At 43.0% G+C, this 22,698-nt stretch overlaps 1 protein-coding gene across 4 annotated transcripts in view; it reads left to right on the forward strand.

Moving 5' to 3' along the window:
* Positions 1 to 22,698, forward strand: part of LOC141127438 (retinol dehydrogenase 16-like) — a 198,537-nt gene that overhangs the window by 175,220 nt on the left and 619 nt on the right. For all 4 annotated transcript variants that reach the window (XM_073613868.1, XM_073613872.1, XM_073613869.1 and 1 more), the window contains one exon: positions 9,706 to 9,869. In XM_073613868.1, coding sequence (XP_073469969.1) covers positions 9,706 to 9,869 — 164 coding nt within the window. The remainder of the gene's footprint in view (positions 1 to 9,705; positions 9,870 to 22,698) is intronic.

Raw genomic sequence — 22,698 nt, forward strand, 5'->3', positions numbered from 1 at the left:
TGATTGCCCCCCCAATAACAAAAACAGTTCATCTGCGTTCCCGAGCACCTGTCACAGTCCACCTGAGTACCCGAGTAACTGTCACAGTTCATCTGAGTACCCGAGTACCTGTCACAGTCCATCCGAGTACCTGTCACAGTTCATCTGAGTACCCGAGCACCTGTCACAGTCCATCTGAGTACTCGAGTACCTGTCACAGTTCATCTGAGTACCCGAGTACCTATTACAGTCCATATGAGTACGTATCACAGTCCATATGAGTACGTATCACAGTCCATATGAGTACGTGTCACAGTCCATATGAGTACGTGTCACAGTCCATATGAGTACGTGTCACAGTCCATATGAGTACGTGTCACAGTCCATATGAGTACCTCAGTACCTGTCACAGTCCATATGAGTACCGGTCACCGCCCTTCAGAGTACCTGAATACCAGTCACCAGCCCAGAGTACCCGAGTACACATCTGTAGCCCATCAGAGTACCTGAGTATTTGTCACCAGCCCATCAGAGTACCCGAGTACCTGTCTGCAGCTCATCAAGTTACCCGAGCACCTGTCTCCAACCCATCAGAGTACCCGAGTACCTAATCTGCAGCCCATGCCTCATAGAATATATGTTGGGGGTTTGCTTTCCAAAATGGGGTCATTTTGTGAGTAATTCCATTGTCCTGGCGCTCAAGGACCTTCAAACGTGTGATAGGTAGGAATGAAATGAGATGTGTAATTTATGCTACTAGAACGCCTGAAGGTACTACTTCAATGTTGGGCCTCTGTATGTGGCCAGACTGTGTAAAAGTCTCACGCATGTAGTATCGCCATACTCGGGAAGAGTAGCAAAATGTATTTTGGGGTATATACATGCTATGTGTTAGAAATATCTTATAAATTGACAACTGTGTGTGTAAAAAAAAAAAAAAAAAAAAAAAAAAAAAAAAAAAAAAAAAAATGCATTTTCATTTTTTTCCATATTTTCCAAAAACTTCTTGGGAAAAAAAAAAAAAAAAAAAACGTTCAAAAGACTTATTATGCCTCATAAATTATACGTTGGGGTGTTTGCTTTCCAAAATGGGGTCATTTTGTGGGCAATTCTATTGTCCTGGTGCTCCAGGGCCTTCAAAGTGTAATAGGTTGTTGAGAAATTAGATGTCATTTATGCACGTAGAACGCCTGAAGGTGCTACTTCAATGTTGGGCCTTTGTATGTGGCCACGCTGTGTAAAATTCTCACACATGTGGTATCGCCATACTCAGGAGGGTGTAATTTGTTGTATGCATATGCTGTGTGTAACAAATAACCTGATATGACAATTTAAAAAAAAAAAAACAAAAAAAAAACAAACCATCTTCATTTTGCAAAGAATTGTGGGAAAAAAATTACAACTTAAAAAACTCATCATACTACTTACTTAATACCTTGGAATGTATACTTTCTAAAAAGGGGTCATTTGGGGGGTATTTGTACTTTCCTGACTTAGGCTGGGTTACACTGGTGTGACACGACAGCCGTCCTACTTGGATCCGACTTTGCCCTGTGACATGAAGCCGGCATGTGTCCGACTTTCAATGAACGGAGATCCGACTTGGATCCCCGCCAATGCCCGGCACTGTGTTTGGTATGAATCTTTAGGGGGAACTCCGCGTCAAGTTTAAAATAACAAACCGGCATGGGTTCCCCTCCAAGGGCATACCAGGGAACCCCCTACGCCGAAAAAACGGTGTGAGGGTCCCCCCCCAAATCCAGACCCTTATCCGAGCACGCAGCCCAGCCGGACAGGAATAGGGGTGGGGACGAGCAAGCACTCCCCCCCTCCTGAACCGTACTAGGCCGCGTGCCCTCAACATGGGGGGGTGGGTGCCTTGGGGGAGGGGGGTGCGCTGCGGCCCCCCCCAACCCCAAAGCACCTTGTCCCCATGTTGATGAGGACAAGGGCCTCTTCCCAACAACCCTGGCCGTTGGTTGTCGGGGTCTGCGGGCGGAGGGCTTATCGGAATCCGGGAGCCCCCTTTAATAAGGTCCCGGCCCCCCACCCTATGTGAATGAGTATGGGTACATGGTACCCCTACCCATTCACCTAGGGAAAAGTGTCAAAAAAAAAAACCACACACACAGTACACAGGTTTTAAGATTAATTTATTAGGCAGCTCCGGGATCTTCTTCCGACTTCTCCCGGTGTTCCGCCTCTTCTTCCGGGCCCCTCCGCTGTCTTCTTCTAGCTCTTTTGCCAGCAGGGGGCTCCGCAGCTCGCACACAGCCAGAGAGAGTGTCGTGTCAACATCGGAAGAAGAGATGAAAAGAAGCGGCAAGACAGCGGCAGCAGACCGGGCCCCCCGCTGACAAAAGAGCTGGAAGAAGATAGCGGAGGGGCCCAGGAGAAGAGGCGGAACACCGGGAGAAGTCGGAAGAAGACCCCCCCCCCCCCCGAAGTCGGAAGAAGATCCGACTTCGGTGGTCTTCTTCTGATCCTATTTGTACCGCAGACAGCTGCAGTATTTACAAGTTAGTGTAGTGCATCCTCTGCACCTAAAGCTACCTGAAGAAAATTGGTTGTGTTCTAATGATCCTATTAGTACCACAGGCAGGCAGCTGCAGTATTTACAGTTAGTGTACTGCGTCCTCAGCACAGTGTGCGCCTAAGTAACTGACAGCTTTCCTACATGCTGTATTTTAAAATGTAATATCTGTAGGATCAGTGATGCTAAATAAGCTGCTAGCACTTAGCACTAAAAATATATAAAGGAAAATGAAGAATGTATGCAAGTGGTACAGGCAAGCCCACTGGATGTACTAACACTGAGCAGAAGACAGAGAGAGACAGAGAGAATATATATATATATATATATATATATATATATATATATATATATATATATATATATATATATATATATATATATATATATATATCCAAGAGGTTGCTGCACTTAAAAACTTCTTTGCTTTATTTCACAATATCTTCAGGAGAGATTTACAAAGCAAGTATAATCCTTTCAAGCAGTATCAACGGCAACAAATGCCTACACAGTTTCAGACATGAGTAGATTCAGATATGGATGGATGGATTACGTTATGCTGACATGCCTCTATTCCTAAATCATGTGGAATAATAGTAAATAAACTAGAGACGTCCCATGATATCAGGATGGAATCTGATGACAAGTTTATATCTTGAATTTTTGACAAAAAAAATCAGTAGTATCTCTTATAAATGATTTAGTGTTTAATAGCAATTATGCAGTATCATCCCTTCTCCAACAAAATCAACCAAATTGTCAAAAGACATTGTAATCTTAAGATCCAGTTACCCCATGGTACAGGAATTCTGGAATCCACCCATGTCCTCCTATAGAAAAGGTAGAACGATACGAGATCGATTGATTAAATCTGATCAACCTGTGGCTGCAGCAGCCAAACCAACCTTTCTGGGACCAAAAAATCTGGGATCGTATCCCTGCTTGTCATGCATACAATGTAACTATGATTAAAAGGTAAATACTTTACACATACACATAGGGGTTTCAATATCCCCATACGGGGTTACTATACATGCCAATCCTCATATGTAATTTATGCCATAAGTGCCCGTGCGGTTTAGTTTATGTAGGGGAGACTACACAAAAAATAAAAGACAGGATAGTGAGACACAAATACTCAATACGAGATAAACTAACCCAATTACCGTTGGCGAGACACTTTTTGGAATTTGGCCACAATGTATCACAATTCAAATATATGGTCCTAGAAGGTATTGAGAAAAATAGGAGAGGGGGCAACCGTGAATTGATCCTAAGAAAAAGAGAAGTATACTGGATACATTTTTTAAATACTATTGCTCAATATGGCTTAAATGTTGATTTGGATCTTTATTTGTTTAATTGTTGGAATAGGCATTTAAAAGTAGCCAGATAAAATAACTTTATGATGGGGATATCTTTTTGTTTTTACTCATGAATGTACCATTTCCCTGCATTTTTATAGTTATTCTGAATATATTAAAATGTGAGTGAGGAGATTGAGAGATTTGACACCTGCTGCGTATCCTTGCTTTAATGGCATGTTATAGATAAACATATGCATATATAGATGTTAAATGGTATGCGATTTGAACTAATTAGCCATATTGATTCCATATGTGAAGTACTTCACTAAACCTGTATTTAAATGAATGATTTGAATGAAACCTTCAGATGTGCTTCAATGGATCTCAGGAAGGGCGTAAGCTGACTAGCCCGAAACGTAATCCATCCATCCATATCTGAATCTACTCATGTCTGAAACTGTGTAGACATTTGTTGCCTTTGATACTGCTTGAGAGGATTATACTTGCTTTGTAAATCTCTCCTGAAGATATTGTGAAATAAAGCAAAGAAGTTTTTAAGTGCAGCAAGCTCTTGGACATTTTTCTATATACAAGGTCGGTGGGAAGACCTGATTGCTGGCACTAAACTGTAAGCAGGGTGCGGTTCTCCTCTACAAGTGAAAATTATATATATATATATATATATATATATATATATATATATATATATATATATATATATATATATATATATATATATATATAATTTATTACACATCCCAGCTTTGTGCAGCTACATCTCACTGCAGGCCATTAGTATGTCTGGAAGGCCAACAAGGTGAGGCAGACAGTCACAAGCCAAAAAAAGGAGGGCAAGCAGGCTCTGTGTCTAGAGGCAACAGTGCTAGTCATGGAGACGGTGCATCCTCATCAGCACGTGGCTGTGGAACACGCTTGTCCTTTTTTTCGGCAGCTGGCCGTGTTGAGCCGCAACATGCGAAAGACTTGGTAGAGTTGATGACCAAGCCGTCCTCATCCTCCTCATCCTCTCACCCAGGCTCAGGGTACTTTGTCTGGCAAAGCAGCTGCCAACGAGGCCTCTTCCCTCGGCTCAATGGCATCAGTCACTCCTTCCCTAGCCCCACCATGTCCTCCTGAGGAGTCCCCTGAACTGTTTGACCACAGTGTTGGGTACATGCTCCAGGAGGATGCCCAGCGTTTTGAAGGCTCCGATGATGGTACCCAGCTAGAGGAAGGCAGTAACGTGAGCCCAGAGAGAGGGGGTGCCCAAGAAGGACAGCAATCTGGCAGTCATGTTCCTCCAGCTGCAGCTTACTGCCAGCTTTGCTCCAGTAATGAGGGAGGGGATGAGGTCACTGACTCAATGTGGGTGCCTGATAGGAGAGAGGAGAAGGAGGAGACACATCTTCAACGAGGCAGGATGCCCTCCAGGGGCCAGCTTAAGGGCAGCACACTGACTGCATCACACCGCAGAGCTCCGCATGTGCAGGGCGCTGCTGTCTCTGCGTGTTATTCCAAAATTTCTTTGGTGTGGGCCTTTTTTGAGACGAGTGCATCAGATCCCACCGCTGCTATTTTGCAACATATGTCTCAAGCGTATCTCGCGTGGACAAAACATCACCCGCTTGGGCACCACATGCTTGAGTAGACATATGTCGACCTACCATGCAGTTCGTTGGCAAGCATACCTAAAAGACCCACACCAAAGAACAAAGCGGACCTCTCCTTGCTCCTCATCAGCTGGGATCTCCAACCCCACTATACCTTCAGTCCTCTCTGAAACCTGCACTGAGAGGAATGAAGGTGTAGCCAAGTACTTGCGGGCAATCTGCTATCGGTACACTGACGTCAGATTGTACCAGGCAAATTTCCCTTCCCCAGCCGCTGCACCACCGAAAGAAGTTTGCTCCCAGCCATCCACATGCCCAGTGGTTGAATTCTAGCTTGGCTAAATTGCTAGCACTTCAACTGCTGCCTTTTCAGTTGGTAGACTCTGCCCCCGTCCGTGAGTTTGTGGAGTGTGCGGTTCCTCGGTGGCAGGTTCCCAAACGCCACTTTTTCTCACGGAAGGCGATTCCAGCTCTCTACCTGCATGTGGAAGGCAATGTCTTGGCCTCGCTGGACAAGGTGCATATTACCGCTGACTCATGGTCCAGCAGGCATGGGCAGGGACGTTACCTATCTTTCACTGCACACTGGGTGACTCTTCTGGCAGCTGGAAAGGATGCAGGACAGGGTGCAGTAGTGTTGGAGGTTGTTCCGCCACCACGCCTCCAAAATTCTACTAGTGGTGATTCTGCCACCCCTCTCTCCTCCAGCCCCTCTTCTTCTTCCCTCATGGCCTCTTCCTGTGCTGATTTGTCCTCGGAACCAGCGGTGCTCCGTAGGCTTTCAAGGGGCTACGCAAGCACGCAGGCAAAAAGATGCCATGCGGTGCTTGAGCTGGTGTGCTTGGGGGACAGGAGCCACACAGGGGCAGAGATTCTGTCAGCTCTGCAGGGGCAGGTTCAGAGGTGGTTGACGCCACGCCAGCTTAAGGCAGGTATGGTGGTTTGTGACAATTACACCAATCTCCTCCCCACTTGGTGGGCAGGTTCTTGGGCAGGTACCTGGGCTTACAGGATGTCCTGAGGCAGGCCAGGAAAGTCTGTGTGCATTTCCGCAGGTCATATAATGCCAGTGCTCGGCTGGCTGACCTCCAAAAGGAATTTAACCTGCCCAAGAACCACCTAATCTGTGACATGCCCACCAGGTCAAACTCAACATTGGCCATGCTGCAGCGGCTGCACACGCAGCAGAGTGCCATCAATGAGTACCTATGCGACTATGGCACCAGGACAGGGTCAGGGGACCTTGTTTTTTTTTCCCCCACGCCAGTGGGCTATGATCAGGGATGCATGCACTGTCCTGTCACCATTTGAGGAGGTCACGAGGATGGTGAGCAGTGACAGTGCATGCATCAGTGACACTGTCCCTCTTGTCCACCTGTTGGAACACATACTGCGTGGAATAATGGACAGGGCACTTGAGGTAGAACAGAGGGAGGAAGAGGAGGACTTCCTTACCTCTCAAGGCCCCCTTTATCCAGACAGTGTTCCTGGGTGCCTGCCGATCACACAGGAATAGGAGGAGGTGGATTGTGTCAGCATGAAGGTGGAGCCTGGCACTCAGCATCAGCAGCAGTCTTCAAGGGATCATTTACAGTCTGAAGAAACCCATGGACTTGTACGTGGCTGGGAGGAGGTGGCTGCGGATCATGTCGTCCTTAGTGACCCAGATCACTCTGGACCGAATGCCTCAGCAAACCTACGCTGCATGGCCTCCCTGATCCTGCAAAGCCTGTGGAAGGATCCTCGTATTCGTGGTATCAAGGGGAGGGATGATTACTGGCTGGCAACCCTTCTTGATCCACGTTACAAGGGTAAGGTTGCGGACCTTATCTTGCCGTCGCAGAGGATGAAACCTCTTTGGGAGGCCTTGCAAAAAGGTTTGTGCAACGTGTTTCCAGAGACTGGGAGGTTACAATTTTTTTGGTCCTCCTGGACAACGTGTTGCTGAGGCTTCGGTCAGTCACAGAAGGAGCGGTGGAGAAGGTGGCCGTCTGACCGATGCGTTCAGACAATTTTTTAGTGCGCAGCCCCAAGGTCTGATCAGTTCCAGCAACCATCGCCAGCGTCCGATTCACATGGTGCAGGATTACCTAGGGGCAAGATCAGACTTGGACACCTTTCCCACCGAAAATTCTCTGGGTTACTGGGACTTGAGTATGGATCACTGGCCAGAGCTTGCACATTATGCAATTGAGCTACTGGCCTGTCCTGCATCCAGCGTTCTTTTGGAAGGCACATTCAGTGCTGCTGGAGGCTTTGTAAGCGATCACAGGGTGCGCCTGTCCACCAAATCAGTCGATTAGCTGACCGTCATAAAAATGAATCAGTCTTGGATCACCAGCTACCAAGCACCTGATGCTGATGTAACCGATTTGATTTTTTTTAATGTGAGATCCCTTCAAGACTGCCTATGCTGATGCTGAGTGACTATCCTGTTATGCTGAGTCACAATCCTCTTCCTCCTCCATTTTCATGCTGATAGCTTGTAAGAACATTTTTGGTTTGCATTTTTCTGCCCCTGTTTAACAGGGGAGTGTAATTACAATTTTTGATGCAATACTTTGCAGCAGGGCTGATTCCTGCGCTCCAACTATAGTATCTGTGAGGGGTTGCAGTGTTGTGGCACCAGCGCCCAAGGCCCAATTTTTCTGCCCCTGTTCAACAGGGATATGTAATTACAATTCTTGATCTAATATTTCACAGCAGGGCCCATTCCTGCGCCCACCAGGAGTAACTGTGAGGGCTTACAGTGTTGTGGCAATGGGGCAATGGACTGGGGGGGGAGGGGGGGTTACCCATGCCGTTTGTCTCACCGATTTTCATCCATATTGCTGGGACCCGACCTTACATTAAAGCCGAAAGCAGTTTTAAATGACTTTTATTCCTTTAAAAATGTTATTTTGTGCAGGGACTGTTCTAAGCACGGGAAACACGCGCCACTTTACAGGCATACTATAGACACCCCCCAGGTACGATATTTAAAGGAATATTTGACTTTTTTTTTTTCACTTTAAGCATCATTAAAATCACTGCTCCCGGAAAAAACGCTGTTTTTAAAACTTTTTTTGCATTGATACATGTCCCCTGGGGCAGGACCCGTGTCCCCAAACCCTTTTTAGGACAATAATTTGCATATTAGCACTTTTGATTTCGAACGTTTGAGTCCCATAGACTTTAATGGGGTTCTAAAATTTGCGCAAACTTTCGGTCCGTTCGCAGGTTCTGGTGCGAACCGAACCGGGGGGTGTTCGGCTCATCCCTATTTGTCACTTTTCCACGAGTGTGTGCAATTTTAAAGCATGACAGGTTAGGTACATATTAACTTAGAGTAACATCATGTTTTACATATTACAAAGTAAGATGGGCTAACTTTACTTGTGTATTTTTTCCCAAAAAAATTGCGCTTGAAAGAATGCTGAGCAAATACAGTGTGACAAAATATTGTATTTTATTCTGTAGGGTCTCTTCTAAAAATAAATATATAATGTTTGGGGGTTCTACGCAATTTTCTAGCAAAAAATAGATTTTTACAATAAATATCAGAAAAGGGCCTGGTCTTTAATGCCGCGTACACACGATCGGAAATTCGGCCAGCAAAAGACCGATGAGAGCTTTTGGTCGGAAAATGCGACCGTGTGTATGCTCCATCGGACTTTTGCTGGCCGAATTCCAGCTAGCAAAATATTGAGAGCATGTTCTGAATTTTTCGGTCGGAAAAAGTTCCTATCTGAAAATGCAATCGTCTGTAGCAATTCCGCCACGCAAAATTCCTATGCATGCTCGGAAACAATTCGACGCATGTTCGGAAGCATTGAACTTCATTTCCTTGGCTCGTCGTAGTGTTGTACGTCACCGTGTTCTTGACGGTCGAAAGTTCAGCAAACTTTTGTGTGACCGTGTGTATGCAAGCCAAGCTTGAGCGGAATTCCGTTGGAAAAACCATCCAAGATTTTTCTGATGGAAAATCCGCTCGTGTGTACATGGCATCAGAGGATAGATAGACAGATAGATACGGTATATATAAATATATACAAACTTTTTTTTTTCTTCCTATTCATTTTTAATTAGTAAATTATAGGTCCCAGAGGACATGAAGGTTTGTGTAAAATAAAGCTGTATTTTACTTCATAAACTTAATTTACTGTAATCTCTTTAGCGACTGCCTTAATAAATGAAATAAAACAATGAAAGCGGATCAGACAGAATTTGGACAACATAATCTATTTAATATGTCCTGCATTTCAATGTTTTTTTTTTTTTTATTCATGATTTGTAGGAGGGAGCTCAAGCCTTTTGGAGTGAAAGTCTCCATCATTAATCCTGCTTTCTTTAGAACGTCAATTCTGATTTCAGAAGTATTAAAAGACAGTGTTACTGAAATTTGGAAAAAACTGCCTCTGAACCTGAAAAACGCATACGGGGAAAAGTATTATGAACAATGTAAGTGATAAAAATGTATAAAATCTCATTGTATGGGTGCTGTATAACATTAATTAATATTTACTTCTGTATATATGATCGTTATGTACAGTAGAAGAATATGCAAAACACTGCTAGAAAGTAAAATGTCTCTCACAAGCAGAAACATTGTCTTATATCTATGATTTGCCAGGTATGGATGACATATAAGGTAACAAAAAAAATTAAAACACACAATGCTGCGACACAAACATTAAAGGAAAATATGATAAAACATTTTGATGATGCCTACAAAAATTGATCTATCTATAGTCATGCCTGAATTTAAAGTACAGCAAGGTAAAAGATAAAGCTTACCAAAATAAAGGCGTAGATGCAACTGAAGAGTTGAGTTGCAAGCCAGGTCCATATTTGACAAAGTAATCACCTGTCGGTGGAGGCTGAGTGGAGATACTTCACCATTCAGACATCTAAAGCAAGACACATGGTCATTGACAAATGCTGTGCATTATATAGCTACCTCTTTTAGGCCTAGGATTACAGCATCTGGCAAAGAAGTCTTCTGCAACCAACATCTTTTGTGTCTTTGGGATGCCATTTGACTGAATCCTGAGAACTGCAAAGGATGCTGATGCTGGAAGATGTCAAAAGGTGTCACAATACACCATATCGTTTAGGAATACCTACCTATGACAGTGCCTACCAATCAATTAGGTACTATGGCATTCTTTGTATGGTACACGTCATTAGCCAACAGAAATTGGTATGTATGGTAAATAAATAAATGTAGCGCTATGTGTAAAATTATAAATATAAAGTGCAAATCTCTAAAATAAATCAATCCTACATATGAATGAATAGTCCATAAAATGAAAAAATGAAGAAATAAAACATGAAAAACTATTCTTGTGATCAGTGTATCCACACAATTCCACCACAGTGATTGTTCGTCCTCAAAAGGAGTGCACACCACCACCAGTAAAAATGCGCGCCCACCTCCCAGATGAGTCAAAACTCATATGCGGATCTCCCCACGAGCTCTTTGCTCTCACTTCGTCTTCCCAATCAATGGTGGGTAATCCAGATGGCTCTTTTCTTAATGGTAACTCAGCTCATTAACATCCAAAGAAACGGATCATCTCCCAGCTTGACTCAGGATTCCATGAGTTCAGGACATGTAAATAATAAGTATAGAGACCATATTCAAAGCCCCCAAACAGACAAGTTGGACTTACAAGATAAAAACTTTTTAAAATCACATAAAAGCCTCCAGAGTAGCACCGCCGTGTCCACATACACAGTGCCTGACTGACCGTGACTATCAGCTCCTCTCTTCTAGACGCGTATCAGCCAATCACAGACCTTCCTCAGTAGATGGGTGGGCTGATCCCTCTAAGCTAATTTGTAGTGTATCGTTGCTATAGCAACCATCCGGGCGTCGCCACAGCTCAGTCTGTGGTGCAGAAAGAATCTCCCTCTGCCTGTGTCTCCAGAACACACAAATACCAAGACCAGGAAGTGTGTGTCTCTCTCACTGCTAAATTGCAGTAAGACCTTTCCAAGCCGCCGCAGACCTACATGACAATCTCTGGTTACAATCTATCATAAGCTAAGCATAATTACATACAAAACAACCACCTATACTAACAATCTAAAATTACATAATTATGTTTAAAAATACCATATTTATTATAAACCAACAAAATTATATATATATGTTACGGGACTAAATTGATTTAAAATTACAATTAAAATTTTAAATATAAACTTCATATGTCCATGTATATATAGTAGGGTCACCACTCCCATAACAAACACATAGACACATGTAAATTAAAAATATACACACACATATATATATATATATCCTATATAAAAAAAAAAAAGCTAATTTGTAGTGTATCGTTGCTATAGCAACCCTCCGGGCGTCGCCACAGCTCAGTCTGCAGTGCAGAAAAAACCTCCCTCTGCCTGTGTCTCCAGGACACACAAATACCAAGACCAGGAAGTGTGTCTCTCTCACTGCTAACTTGCAGTAAGATTTAAAAAAAAAAAAAAAATATCCTAATTTTCCTACAAAGTTAGGTACGTCATGAAGGGTTACCTAAAATCACCCATTATAGATGAAACAGTTCAAATCAAAATCAATATTGAGCCCACTGGGCGTTAAAACCTGGGTCTCATATATCCAAGCTGATTCACGTTGGTCTAATTGTCTTATGAAATTACCCCCTCTCCAATGATGTTTTACCTTTTCTATGGCCCAAAACTTTAACTGACTGGGATTTCTATGATGGACTTCCCTAAAATGTTTAGAGACACAATATTTTTTTTTTTTGCTTTTTTGATCGTGTTGATGTGCTCTCGCACCCTAACCAGCAGAGGTCTAGATGTTCGACCTACATACTGGAGTTTGCATGAACACTCCAACATATATACAACCCCTTCAGAAGAACAAGTGATGAAATCTTTTATCTTGTGTACTTTACCCATGGCCGTGGCCACAAATTCACATTTCCTTTTTGGATTACTTCCTTTAGTTGTTCTGCAGGCCAAACACTTCCCACAGGCATAAAAGCCGGTGAGGAAGGGAGTTAAGGTCCCTACAGTATTATGTTTGGGGGGGGTCTAGGGCTCCCGGAGCTAAAATTTCTCTTAAGTTGGGTGCTTTTTTGTATACAAATGAGGGGTGCTCAGGCAAAACACCACCCAATAATTTATCTCGTAATAATACACTCCAGTGTCTCTTAATAATAGTCTCAATTTTATTCTTTTGAATATTATAACTCAGCACAATCCTATATTCATCTCCCTCCTTCTTAGGTACCTTTTCTTTAGTAATTAATAACTAATTTCTGTCCATATTTCTCACCTCTTCTAGTTGTCTCTTCACTAATTCACTATCATAACCTTTTTGTAAAAATTTCTCCTCAAAAATAGCAGCTTGTTCCTCAAAATCCTCCGCCTTGGAGCAATTCCTTTTGAGTCTAACAAATTGACCCCTGGGTATTCAACAACCAGGGTCGATGATGGCAACTATCAATGGCTATATAGCCGTTTCTATCCGTGGGCTTAATATATTTTTTTGTGAAGGTCTTCCCCTCTTGTACATATATTTCCACATCTAGCAATACCATTCTGTTTCTATCATAGTTCCAAGTTAATTTAATATTCTTCTCATTTAGGTTCAATCTATCCATGAAGGAGTGAAGACTAGACTCATCTCCTCTCCAAATCAAGAACAGGTTATCTATAAATTTATAGTAACCTATCAGTTCTTCTGGTTTATCTTCAAAAACTGCTTTTGACTCCCAGTGTGCTAAAAACAGGTTAGCCACACTTGGAGCAAAACGAGTGTGGCTAACCTGTTTTTAGCACACTGGGAGTCAAAAGCAGTTTATAGATGACCTGTTCTTGATTTGGAGAGGAGATGAAATGGCTATATAGCCATTGATGGTCATCATCGAACCTGGTTGTTGAATATACCCAGGGGTCAATTTGTTAGACTCAAAAGGAATTGCTCCAAGGCGGAGGATTTTGAGGAACAAGCTGCTGTTTTTGAGGAGAAATTTTTACAAAAAGGTTATGATAGTGAATTAGTGAAGAGACAACTAGAAGAGGTGAGAAATATGGACAGAAATTAGTTACTAATTACTAAAGAAAAGGTACCTAAGAAGGGGGGAGATGAATATAGGATTGTGCTGAGTTATAATATTCAAAAGAATAAAATTGAGAATATTATTAGGAGACACTGGAGTGAATTACTACGAGATAAATTATTGGGTGGTTTTCTGCCTGAGCACCCCTCATTTGTATACAAAAAAGCACCCAACTTAAGAGATATTTTAGCTCCGGGAGCCCTAGACCCCCCCAAGAAATATAATACTGTAGGGACCTTAACTCCCTTCCTCACCGGCTTTTATGCCTGTGGGAAGTGTTTGGCCTGCAGAACAACTAAAGGAAGTAATCCAAAAAAGAAATGTGAATTTGTGGCCACGGGTAAAGTACACATGATAAAAGATTTCATCACTTGTTCTTCTGAAGGGGTTGTATATATGTTGGAGTGTTCATGCAAACTCCAGTATGTAGGTCGAACATCTAGACCTCTGCTGGTTAGGGTGCGAGAGCACATCAAAAACAATATTGTGTCTCTAAACATTTTAGGGAAGTCCATGATAGAAATCCTTGTCAGTTAAAGTTTTGGGCCATAGAAAAGGTAAAACATCATTGGAGAGGGGGTCATTTCATAAGACAATTAAGCCAACGTGAATCAGCTTGGGTATATGTGACCCAGGTTTTAACACCCAGGGGGCTCAATATTGATTTCGATTTGAACTGTTTCATCTATAATGGGTGATCTTAGGAAACCCTTCATGACATGTACATAACTTTGTAGGAAAATTAGGATTTTTTTTTTTTTAAATCTTACTGCAAGTTAGCAGTGAGAGAGACACACTTCCTGGTCTTGGTATTTGTGTGTCCTGGAGACACAGGCAGAGGGAGGTTCTTTCTGCACTGCAGACTGAGCCGTGGCGACGCCCGGAGGGTTGCTATAGCAACGATACACTACAAATTAGCTTTTTTATTTTTTATATAGGATATAGATTTTTAAAATATTTGTATGTGTGTATATGTATATGTATGTGTATATATATATATATATATATATATATATATATATATATATATATATATATATATATATATATATATATAAAGGTATATGTGTGTGTATATTTTTAATTTGCATGTGTCTATGTGTTTGTTATGGGAGTGGTGACCCTATATATACATGGACATATGAAGTATGCTGTTTATATTTAAAATTTGAATAGTAATTTTAAATCAATTTAGTCCCATAACATAATTATAATTTTGTTGGTTTATAATAAATATGGTATTTTTAAACATATGTAGCAATAACTCTCGGTGGAGCTGCTGGTTTAAGCGGGCTTGTTACCTTCACTCTCAATACCTCTGTTTCTCCGGCACCGGGTCTAGGGTTCCGTTGAGTTTACCTCTGGATTATATAAGCACCAGACACTTGAGTAGGTTTTCCAATGCTTTAATAAAACGAACAAGGGAAGTAGCAGGAAAAAGGTAGTAGGAAAGCTGCAGGGAAGCTCAAATACCTTTCTGTAGTATTTCTTCAGAACATCCTTTGTAATTGAACACTTGTAATTGAATAGTCTCCCCTTTCGTAGGATTTAATCTTTGCCCACCTGGATAGGCCTCTCTCACTTGCCTAGCAGCCAGCACGCAGCATGAACAAAAGTCTCTGCCACAGACTTATTTGGAATAAAACACGTACGATCCTCTGCCACAGGATGTATTTGTTTATGATGAATGTCAGATACAGTACTTGAACCTTTAAGCCAACCCGGCAGTACTATACTGTAAGATTACTTCGGAATGCGTCCTCCAACCGAGTCACCAGGCCCCTCTCCAGACCAGCACTCTGCATGATCCTTCCATGACGGGTCCTCCCCTGAGATCTTCTCGGTTGTCCAGCTTCCTCACTCTGGATAGACAGCTCAGGACCATTCCTCCGCTGCTTTGGTAGGCCCCAGACAGGCTTCCGGGCCCACCCACACGCCACAGCGACGCGGGACTCCGGAACGGAGGACCAGGAGGTGGTATTCCTAGTGCATACCTGTCGGCCAGGAGGGCCAGCAGGTGGATGAAAATGAACCCCTAAACATGACGTCTGTCCCATAAATACCCTCTCCCAGGATGCAACTCGGAGGACCACCTCCACCGAGTTACCCCCCGGGACAGAGGAGCACTCATTCGCTTCAACACGTTGCTTTTCCAACACCTGCCGATGGTGACAACGACACCCACCGGCACAATGTGGAACTACACGCAATGTCAGCCAAGCTGCAACAGAGGCAAAACCAACTTCCTATAATAAGCGACCCACTAAATTTACCTATCAGCGGTAGATAACAATCTACCAGCGCTACACATAATTATGTAATTTTAGGTTGTTAGTATAGGTGGTTGTTTTGTATGTAATTATGCTTAGCTTATGATAGATTGTAACCAGAGATTGTCATGTAGGTCTGCGGGTGCTTGGAAAGGTTTAGATCTTACTGCAATTTAGCAGTGAGAGAGACACACTTCCTGGTCTTGGTATTTTTGTGTTTTGGAGACACAGGCAGAGGGAGGTTCTTTCTGCACTGCAGACTGAGCTGTGGCGATGGTTGCTATAGCAACGATACACTACAAATTAGCTTAGAGGGATCAGCCCACCCATCTATTGAGGAAGGCCTGTCATTGGCTGATATGCGTCTAGAAGGGAGGAGCTGATAGTTATGTTCAGCCAGGCACTGTGTATGTGGACAAAGCGGTGCAACTCTGGAGGTTTTTATGTGATTTTAAAAAGTTTTTATCTTGTAAGTGCAACTTGTCTGTTTGGGGGCTTTGAATAAATTTGTATACGAAGAACACTATGGTCTCTATACTTATTATTTACATGTCCTGAACTCATGGAATCTTAAGCCAAGCTGGGAGATGATCCGTTTCTTTGGATGTTAATGAGCTGAGTTACCATTAAGAAAAGAGCCATCTGGATTACCCACCATTGATTGGGAAGAGGAAGTGAGAGCAAAGAGCTCGTGGGGAGATCCACATATGAGTTTTGACTCATCTGGGAGATGAGCGCGCATTTGTGGTGGAATTGTGTGGATACACTGATCACAAGAAGAGTTTTTCATGTTTTATTTCTTAATTTTTTCATTTTATGAACTATTCATTTATATGTAGGATTGATTTATTTTAGAGATTTGCACTTTATATTTATAATTTTACACACAGCGCTACATTTATTTATTTACTATCCATTTTGAAATTAGTGTGGTGTACCACTTGGAATGTTTAGCAGCTGTGCACGTTTGTTATTAGGTTATCTTATTTAAACATCACAATATTTTTTACTTGTGGCGCTGATTGTTTCATCTTATAATTAGAAATTGGTATGTGTTTAATTTTTAGGCCAAAAGTCCTCCTTGTTATCTACTTAAATAGTGTGCTCCACAATTGATAGGGAGGACCTCAAAATAAGGCTAAGAATATAAATACTATTAAAAATGAATTTATACTTTTATTTTAAGTAGTCTATACAGTACATAAGATCTTAAAGTGGAACTTGAGTCATTTTTTCATTTTTCCATCTATTTAATTTCTGCCCTTGTTGTTTTAACTTGGGATAGTAAAAAAATAATTTTCTGCCAGTAAATACCTTATACAGCCCACTTCCTGTTTCTTGTCTGGAAAAAAGCCTAGGCTTATGACATCATGCACAGCTCTCTCTCTCTCACTCTTGTAAGAGTTTGCCAGGGAGGGAGGATGAGTCATAAGAGGGCCAATGAGAGCTGCAGAGCTGGAGGTATGACTCTGTGTGTCTGTGTAAATCCAGGAAGTTAACTGGCAGCAGCTTCAGCTGCCCACAGTCAAAATGATTGCAGCCAGACTCAGTGGAGGGAGATTTCTGCAGCATATTTGGCAAGTACAGAATCACAGTATATATAAAATAATATGCAAAGTGGTTGGAGGGAAGCTTCAGAATGTCAAAGATGTTTTTTTTAACAAATTATGTGAGCAGACTGCAGTTCCTCTTTAAAGAAAGGGAGATGCAGAAGAAAGACTAATGCCCCGTACACACGGTCGGATTTTCCAATGGAAAATGTCCGATCGGAGCGTGTTGTCGGAAATTCCGACCGTGTGTGGGCTCCATCGGACATTTTCCATCGGATTTTCCGACACACAAAGTTGGAGAGCAGGAGATAAAATTTTCCAACAACAAAATCCGTTGTCGGAAATTCCGATCGTGTGTACACAAATCCGACGGACAAAGTGCCACGCATGCTCAGAATAAATAAAGAGATGAAAGCTATTGGCCACTGCCCCGTTTATAGTCCCGACGTACAAGTTTTACGTCACCGCGTTTAAAACGATCGGATTTTCCGACAACTTTGTGTGACCATGTGTATGCAAGACAAGTTTGAGCCAACATCCGTCGGAAAAAATCCTAGGATTTTGTTGTCGGAATGTCCGAAACAAGTCCGACCGTGTGTACGCCCTATAAGGCCGCGTACACAGGGGCGGACTTTTCGACCAGACTTGTCCGACAGACTTTTCAGCGGACTTACGACGGACTTTTTAACGAACGGACTTGCCTACACACGATCACACCAAAGTCCGACGGATTTGTACGTGAAATAAGGAAGTTGATAGCCAGTAGCCAATAGCTGCCCTAGCGTCGGTGAAGCCCACACACGATCGGATTGTCCGCCGGATTTGGTCCGTCGGCGTCCGTCGGACAAGTCTGGTCGAAAGGTCCGACCGTATGTACGCTGCATATGGGAAATATGGTTTCAAATTATGCCAATCGGCCTATATGTAATATAGCACCCCCCTGAACCAAAAGCTGATGAGAACAGAAAGCATAGGTCCCCAATTTCCAGATAGTAACTCTTATATCGCTGTTGTGTGCACATATTAGAAAGATTTTGAAGCATATTATTGCCCATTCTTCTCAACAACCTACACAGAAACATATCTGTGGTTCACAGGCCATCCTGGAACTCTGCTTTTAAAAAAAAAAAAATCATCATCCTAAATTGCTTTGCATGTAAGAGTTTTTGTCTGGAACTGACTACTTCTCAGTGGCAGAAAAAACAGAATTAAAGGAGAAATATTCGTTTTGCACTCCTGTGACCCGTTTTCAGCAGAGAGCGGGCTGAAGTCCGCTCTCTGCTAACGTCACCGATCTCAGTCCAGGCACCGTGTCATCATGACAATAAAGTCTGGATCCGCCAGGTACCTGGACTGAACCCCCACTCAGCCTCTCAGCGAGCCGCTGAAAGCCTGAGCCGGCCGATCCGTGCCCCTCCACAGATCTGCCCTCCAGTGAGCGAGGAGGGAGTAGAGCAGAGAGCTGTGACTGACAGTCTGCAGCTCTCTGCTCATGGAGTTCTGAAAGTGTAGAGGCACCAGGGGACAGATGCAGCATCGGACTGATGCTGCATCCACCTAGATACAGTGGATATAAAAAGTCTACACACCACTGTTAAAATGTCAGGTTTCTGTGATGTAAAAAAATGAGACAAAGATAAATAATTTCAGAACTTTTTCCACCTTTAATGTGACCTATAAACTGTACAACTCAGTTGAACAACAAACTGAAATCTTTTAGGCGGAGGGAAGTAAAAATAAAAAAATAAAATAATATGATTGCATAAGTGTGAACACCCTTAAACTAATACTTTGTTGAAGCACCTTTTGATTTTATTTCAGCATTCAGTCTTTTTGGGTATGAATCTATCAGCATGGCACATCTTGACTTGGCAATATTTGCCCACTCTTCTTTGCAAAAACACTCCAAATCTGTCAGATTGCGAGGGCATCTCCTGTGCACAGCCCTCTTCAGATCACCCCACATATTTTCAATGGGGTTCAGGTCTGGGCTCTGGCTGGGGCATTGCAAAACTTTAATATTCTTATGGTGAAGCCATTCCTTTGTTGATTTGGATGTATGCTTTGGGTCGCCGTCATGCTGAAAGATGAAGTTCCTCTTTATGTTCAGCTTTCTAGCAGAAGCCTGAAGGTTTTGTGCCAATATTGACTGGTATTTGGAACTGTTCATACTTCCCTCTACCTTCACTAAGGCTCCTGTTTCAACTGAAAAGAAACAGCCACAAAGCATGATGCTTCCATCACCATGCTTCACTGTGGGTATGGTGTTCTTTTGGTGATGTGCAGTGTTGTGTTTGCGCCAAACATCTTTTGGAATTATGGCCAAAAGGTTCAACCTTGGTTTTATCAGACCATAACACATTTTCCCACATGTTTTTGGGAGACTTTAGATGTGTTTTTCCAAAATTTATCCGGGCTTGGATGTTTTTCTTCGTAAGAAAAAGTTTCTGTCTTGCCACTCTACCCAATAGCCCAGACGTGAAGAATACGGGAGATTGTTGTCACGTGTACCACACAGCCAGGACTTGCCAGATATTCCCACAGATCCTTTAATGTTGCTGTAGGCCTCATGGCAGCCTCCCTGACCAGTTTTTTCCTCGTCTTAATAATTTTGGAGGGGCTTCCAGTTCTTAATAATGTCACTGTTGTGCCATATATTCTCCACTTGATGATGATTTGTCTTCACTGTGTTCCATTGTATATCTAATGCCTTGGAAATTCATTTGTACCCTTCTGACTGATACCTTAACAATGAGATAGATCCCTCTGATGCTTTGGTAGCTTTCTGCGGACCATGACTTTTACTGTAGGATGCAACTAAGAAAATTACAGGAAAGACCTACAAGAACAGCTGAACTTTATTTGGGGTTAATCAGAGCACTTTAAATGATCGCAGGTCAGTGGCGGCCCGTCTATAGTGGTGCCGTCATCTCCCCCCCCCAGGCTGTTCTAACAAAAAAAAAAGATGGTCACTTTAAGAGTGACCAGGCGCCGGACACCCAGGGATGGGAAGCTGATTTGCACGCGTTCAGGGCGTGTTCGGGGCACAAGCTCTGCGCCCGCGAACAATCCCACTCCCCACTCATTTGTCTCTGGCTCCTGTCCTTAATTTTAATTGGCTGGGACCGGAGGACAACTAGGCGGTGCTTTTTCGGCACCATGGCGTCACTTCCAGTTTCCACTTCTAGTGTTGTGGAGTCGGAGTTGAGTGTGGAGACACTAGGACCCTGTGTCAGGTGGGGAGCGGATCACTGATGCAGCGGATGGGTGCGGAGCTGACAGTGCTGAGCCCGAGCGCAGTGAACAAGAGCCTGAAGGTCAGTGCGGGATCTGAGGTTCTCTCTCTCCAGCTGAGAGTTCATTCATTCCTCCTGTCATTCTCTCGCAGCGTGGCTCTGCTGTGCTCAGTCTGACTCCACTTGTTCTGTTTCTCTATCTTCGTTTCTCACCCCACTCCCCCCCTCCCTTCAGATGCTTCTCCACTCACTCTCCCTGTCATATATCTCTCCTCTGTCTCTGCAAAGGTGATCCGAGCCTCTGCTTTTCTCAGTCCCTTTAATTCTACTGGGTTAGTCTCCCAGTCCCTGCAGCCCTTCACTCCTGTACCCCCACTCTTATCAGACCATCCTATCTCTCTGCCCATCCCAATGTTCCAACTGCTCAGTATATATATTATCTGCTCTCTCCCCCAACACAGGCAAAGCTGATCAGCTAAATTCCAATGGGATGCACAATTTACTTCTACACTGATCAGCAGCTGCCTTTTATCTTGTGCCCTATATAATGTGCTCTGCACCCCCCCCCCCCCATGTAATGTGCCATGCTGACCTCTTGTAAACTGCCCTGTTGAGACCCCCTGTCAATTTCGGTAAGAAATTTGTTTGATATTTTTTTCTTTTTAGAGCTTTTCCAGACCTGCCATGCTCCCTCTGAAAAGTGATCCACCTGGGTGGTATAACAGTGGCTCAGAAGGTGGTACTGCACACCTCTTCTACATGTACCACCCACCGCCATACACTCCACACCCCTTTCCTACATGTACCACCCACCGCCATACACTCCACACTCCTCTCCTACATGTACCACCCACAGCCATACACTCCGCACCCCTCTCCCACATGTACCCACCCACCGCTATACACTTGGCATCTCTCTCCTACATGTACCACCCATCGCCATACACTCCGCATCCCTCTCCTACATGTACCACCCACCGCCATACACTCTGCACCCCTCTCCTACATGTACCACCCACCGCCATATACTCCGCACCCCTCTGATATTTTTTTCTTTTTAGAGCTTTTCCAGACCTGCCATGCTCCCTCTGAAAAGTGATCCACCTGGGTGGTATAACAGTGGCTCAGAAGGTGGTACTGCACACCTCTTCTACATGTACCACCCACTGCCATACACTCCGCACTCCTCTCCTACATGTACCACCCACAGTCATACACTCCACACCCCTCTCCCACATGTACCCACCCACCGCCATACACTCCGCATTCCTCTCCTACATGTACCACCAACCACCATACACTCCGCACCCCTCTCTTACATGTACCACCCACTGCCATACATTACTATTACCAATGAATATATGGGCATTTTAAAAGAGCACCTACAATATGTAATGCATAATTTATACCAGAAAAATGAAAGGCGCTTATTGATTAGTTGCTATGGGCTACAGTATTTTACACAATGCTGTTTGTATTACGAAACCCCACTCATTTCCTAACCAATTGGATTTGATTTAATTTTCATTTCTTTAAAATAAATTTGATTTTAAAATATTTAAAAATTCTTCTTTAGTTTGAGTATGATGTTTTATAGTGACATTTTTATTTGCAGTCTTTGATGATTCTGTCACATATGATGTTAGATCATGGTTTTGTAAAGTTGTTTAAAGCAATGTAGAAATTTCTTAATTTTTCATTGCATTGATTTTTTTTTTTCTTTTGCTAAATACTCCTGTCACTATGGGTGGAACCTAGTGGAATACAGGGAACGGAGTGGGTGGATTATATAAGGGGTGGGGCTTATGAGAAGTGGGAGGGGTCACAAAGGAGGGGCGGAGTCTGGTGCCACCCCATCCTAAAACTTCACCAGCCACCACTGTGGCAGGTGTGTACTGACTCCTAATTAACATGAATTTGAATGTGACTGCCTTATTCTGAACACTGCTACATCCCCAGTTGTACAGCTTATAGGTCACATTAAAGGTGAAAAAAGTTCTGAAATGATTCATCTTTGTCTCATTTTTTTTTTTTTTTACATCACAGAAACCAGACATTTTAACAGTGGTGTGTATGCTTTTTATATCCACTGGAGATATGAATCAAGAAAAAAAAATCCTTTACTTCTCTTGTAA

Source organism: Aquarana catesbeiana, linkage group LG02 (assembly GCF_042186555.1).
Source record: "Aquarana catesbeiana isolate 2022-GZ linkage group LG02, ASM4218655v1, whole genome shotgun sequence".
NCBI lineage: Eukaryota > Metazoa > Chordata > Amphibia > Anura > Ranidae > Aquarana > Aquarana catesbeiana.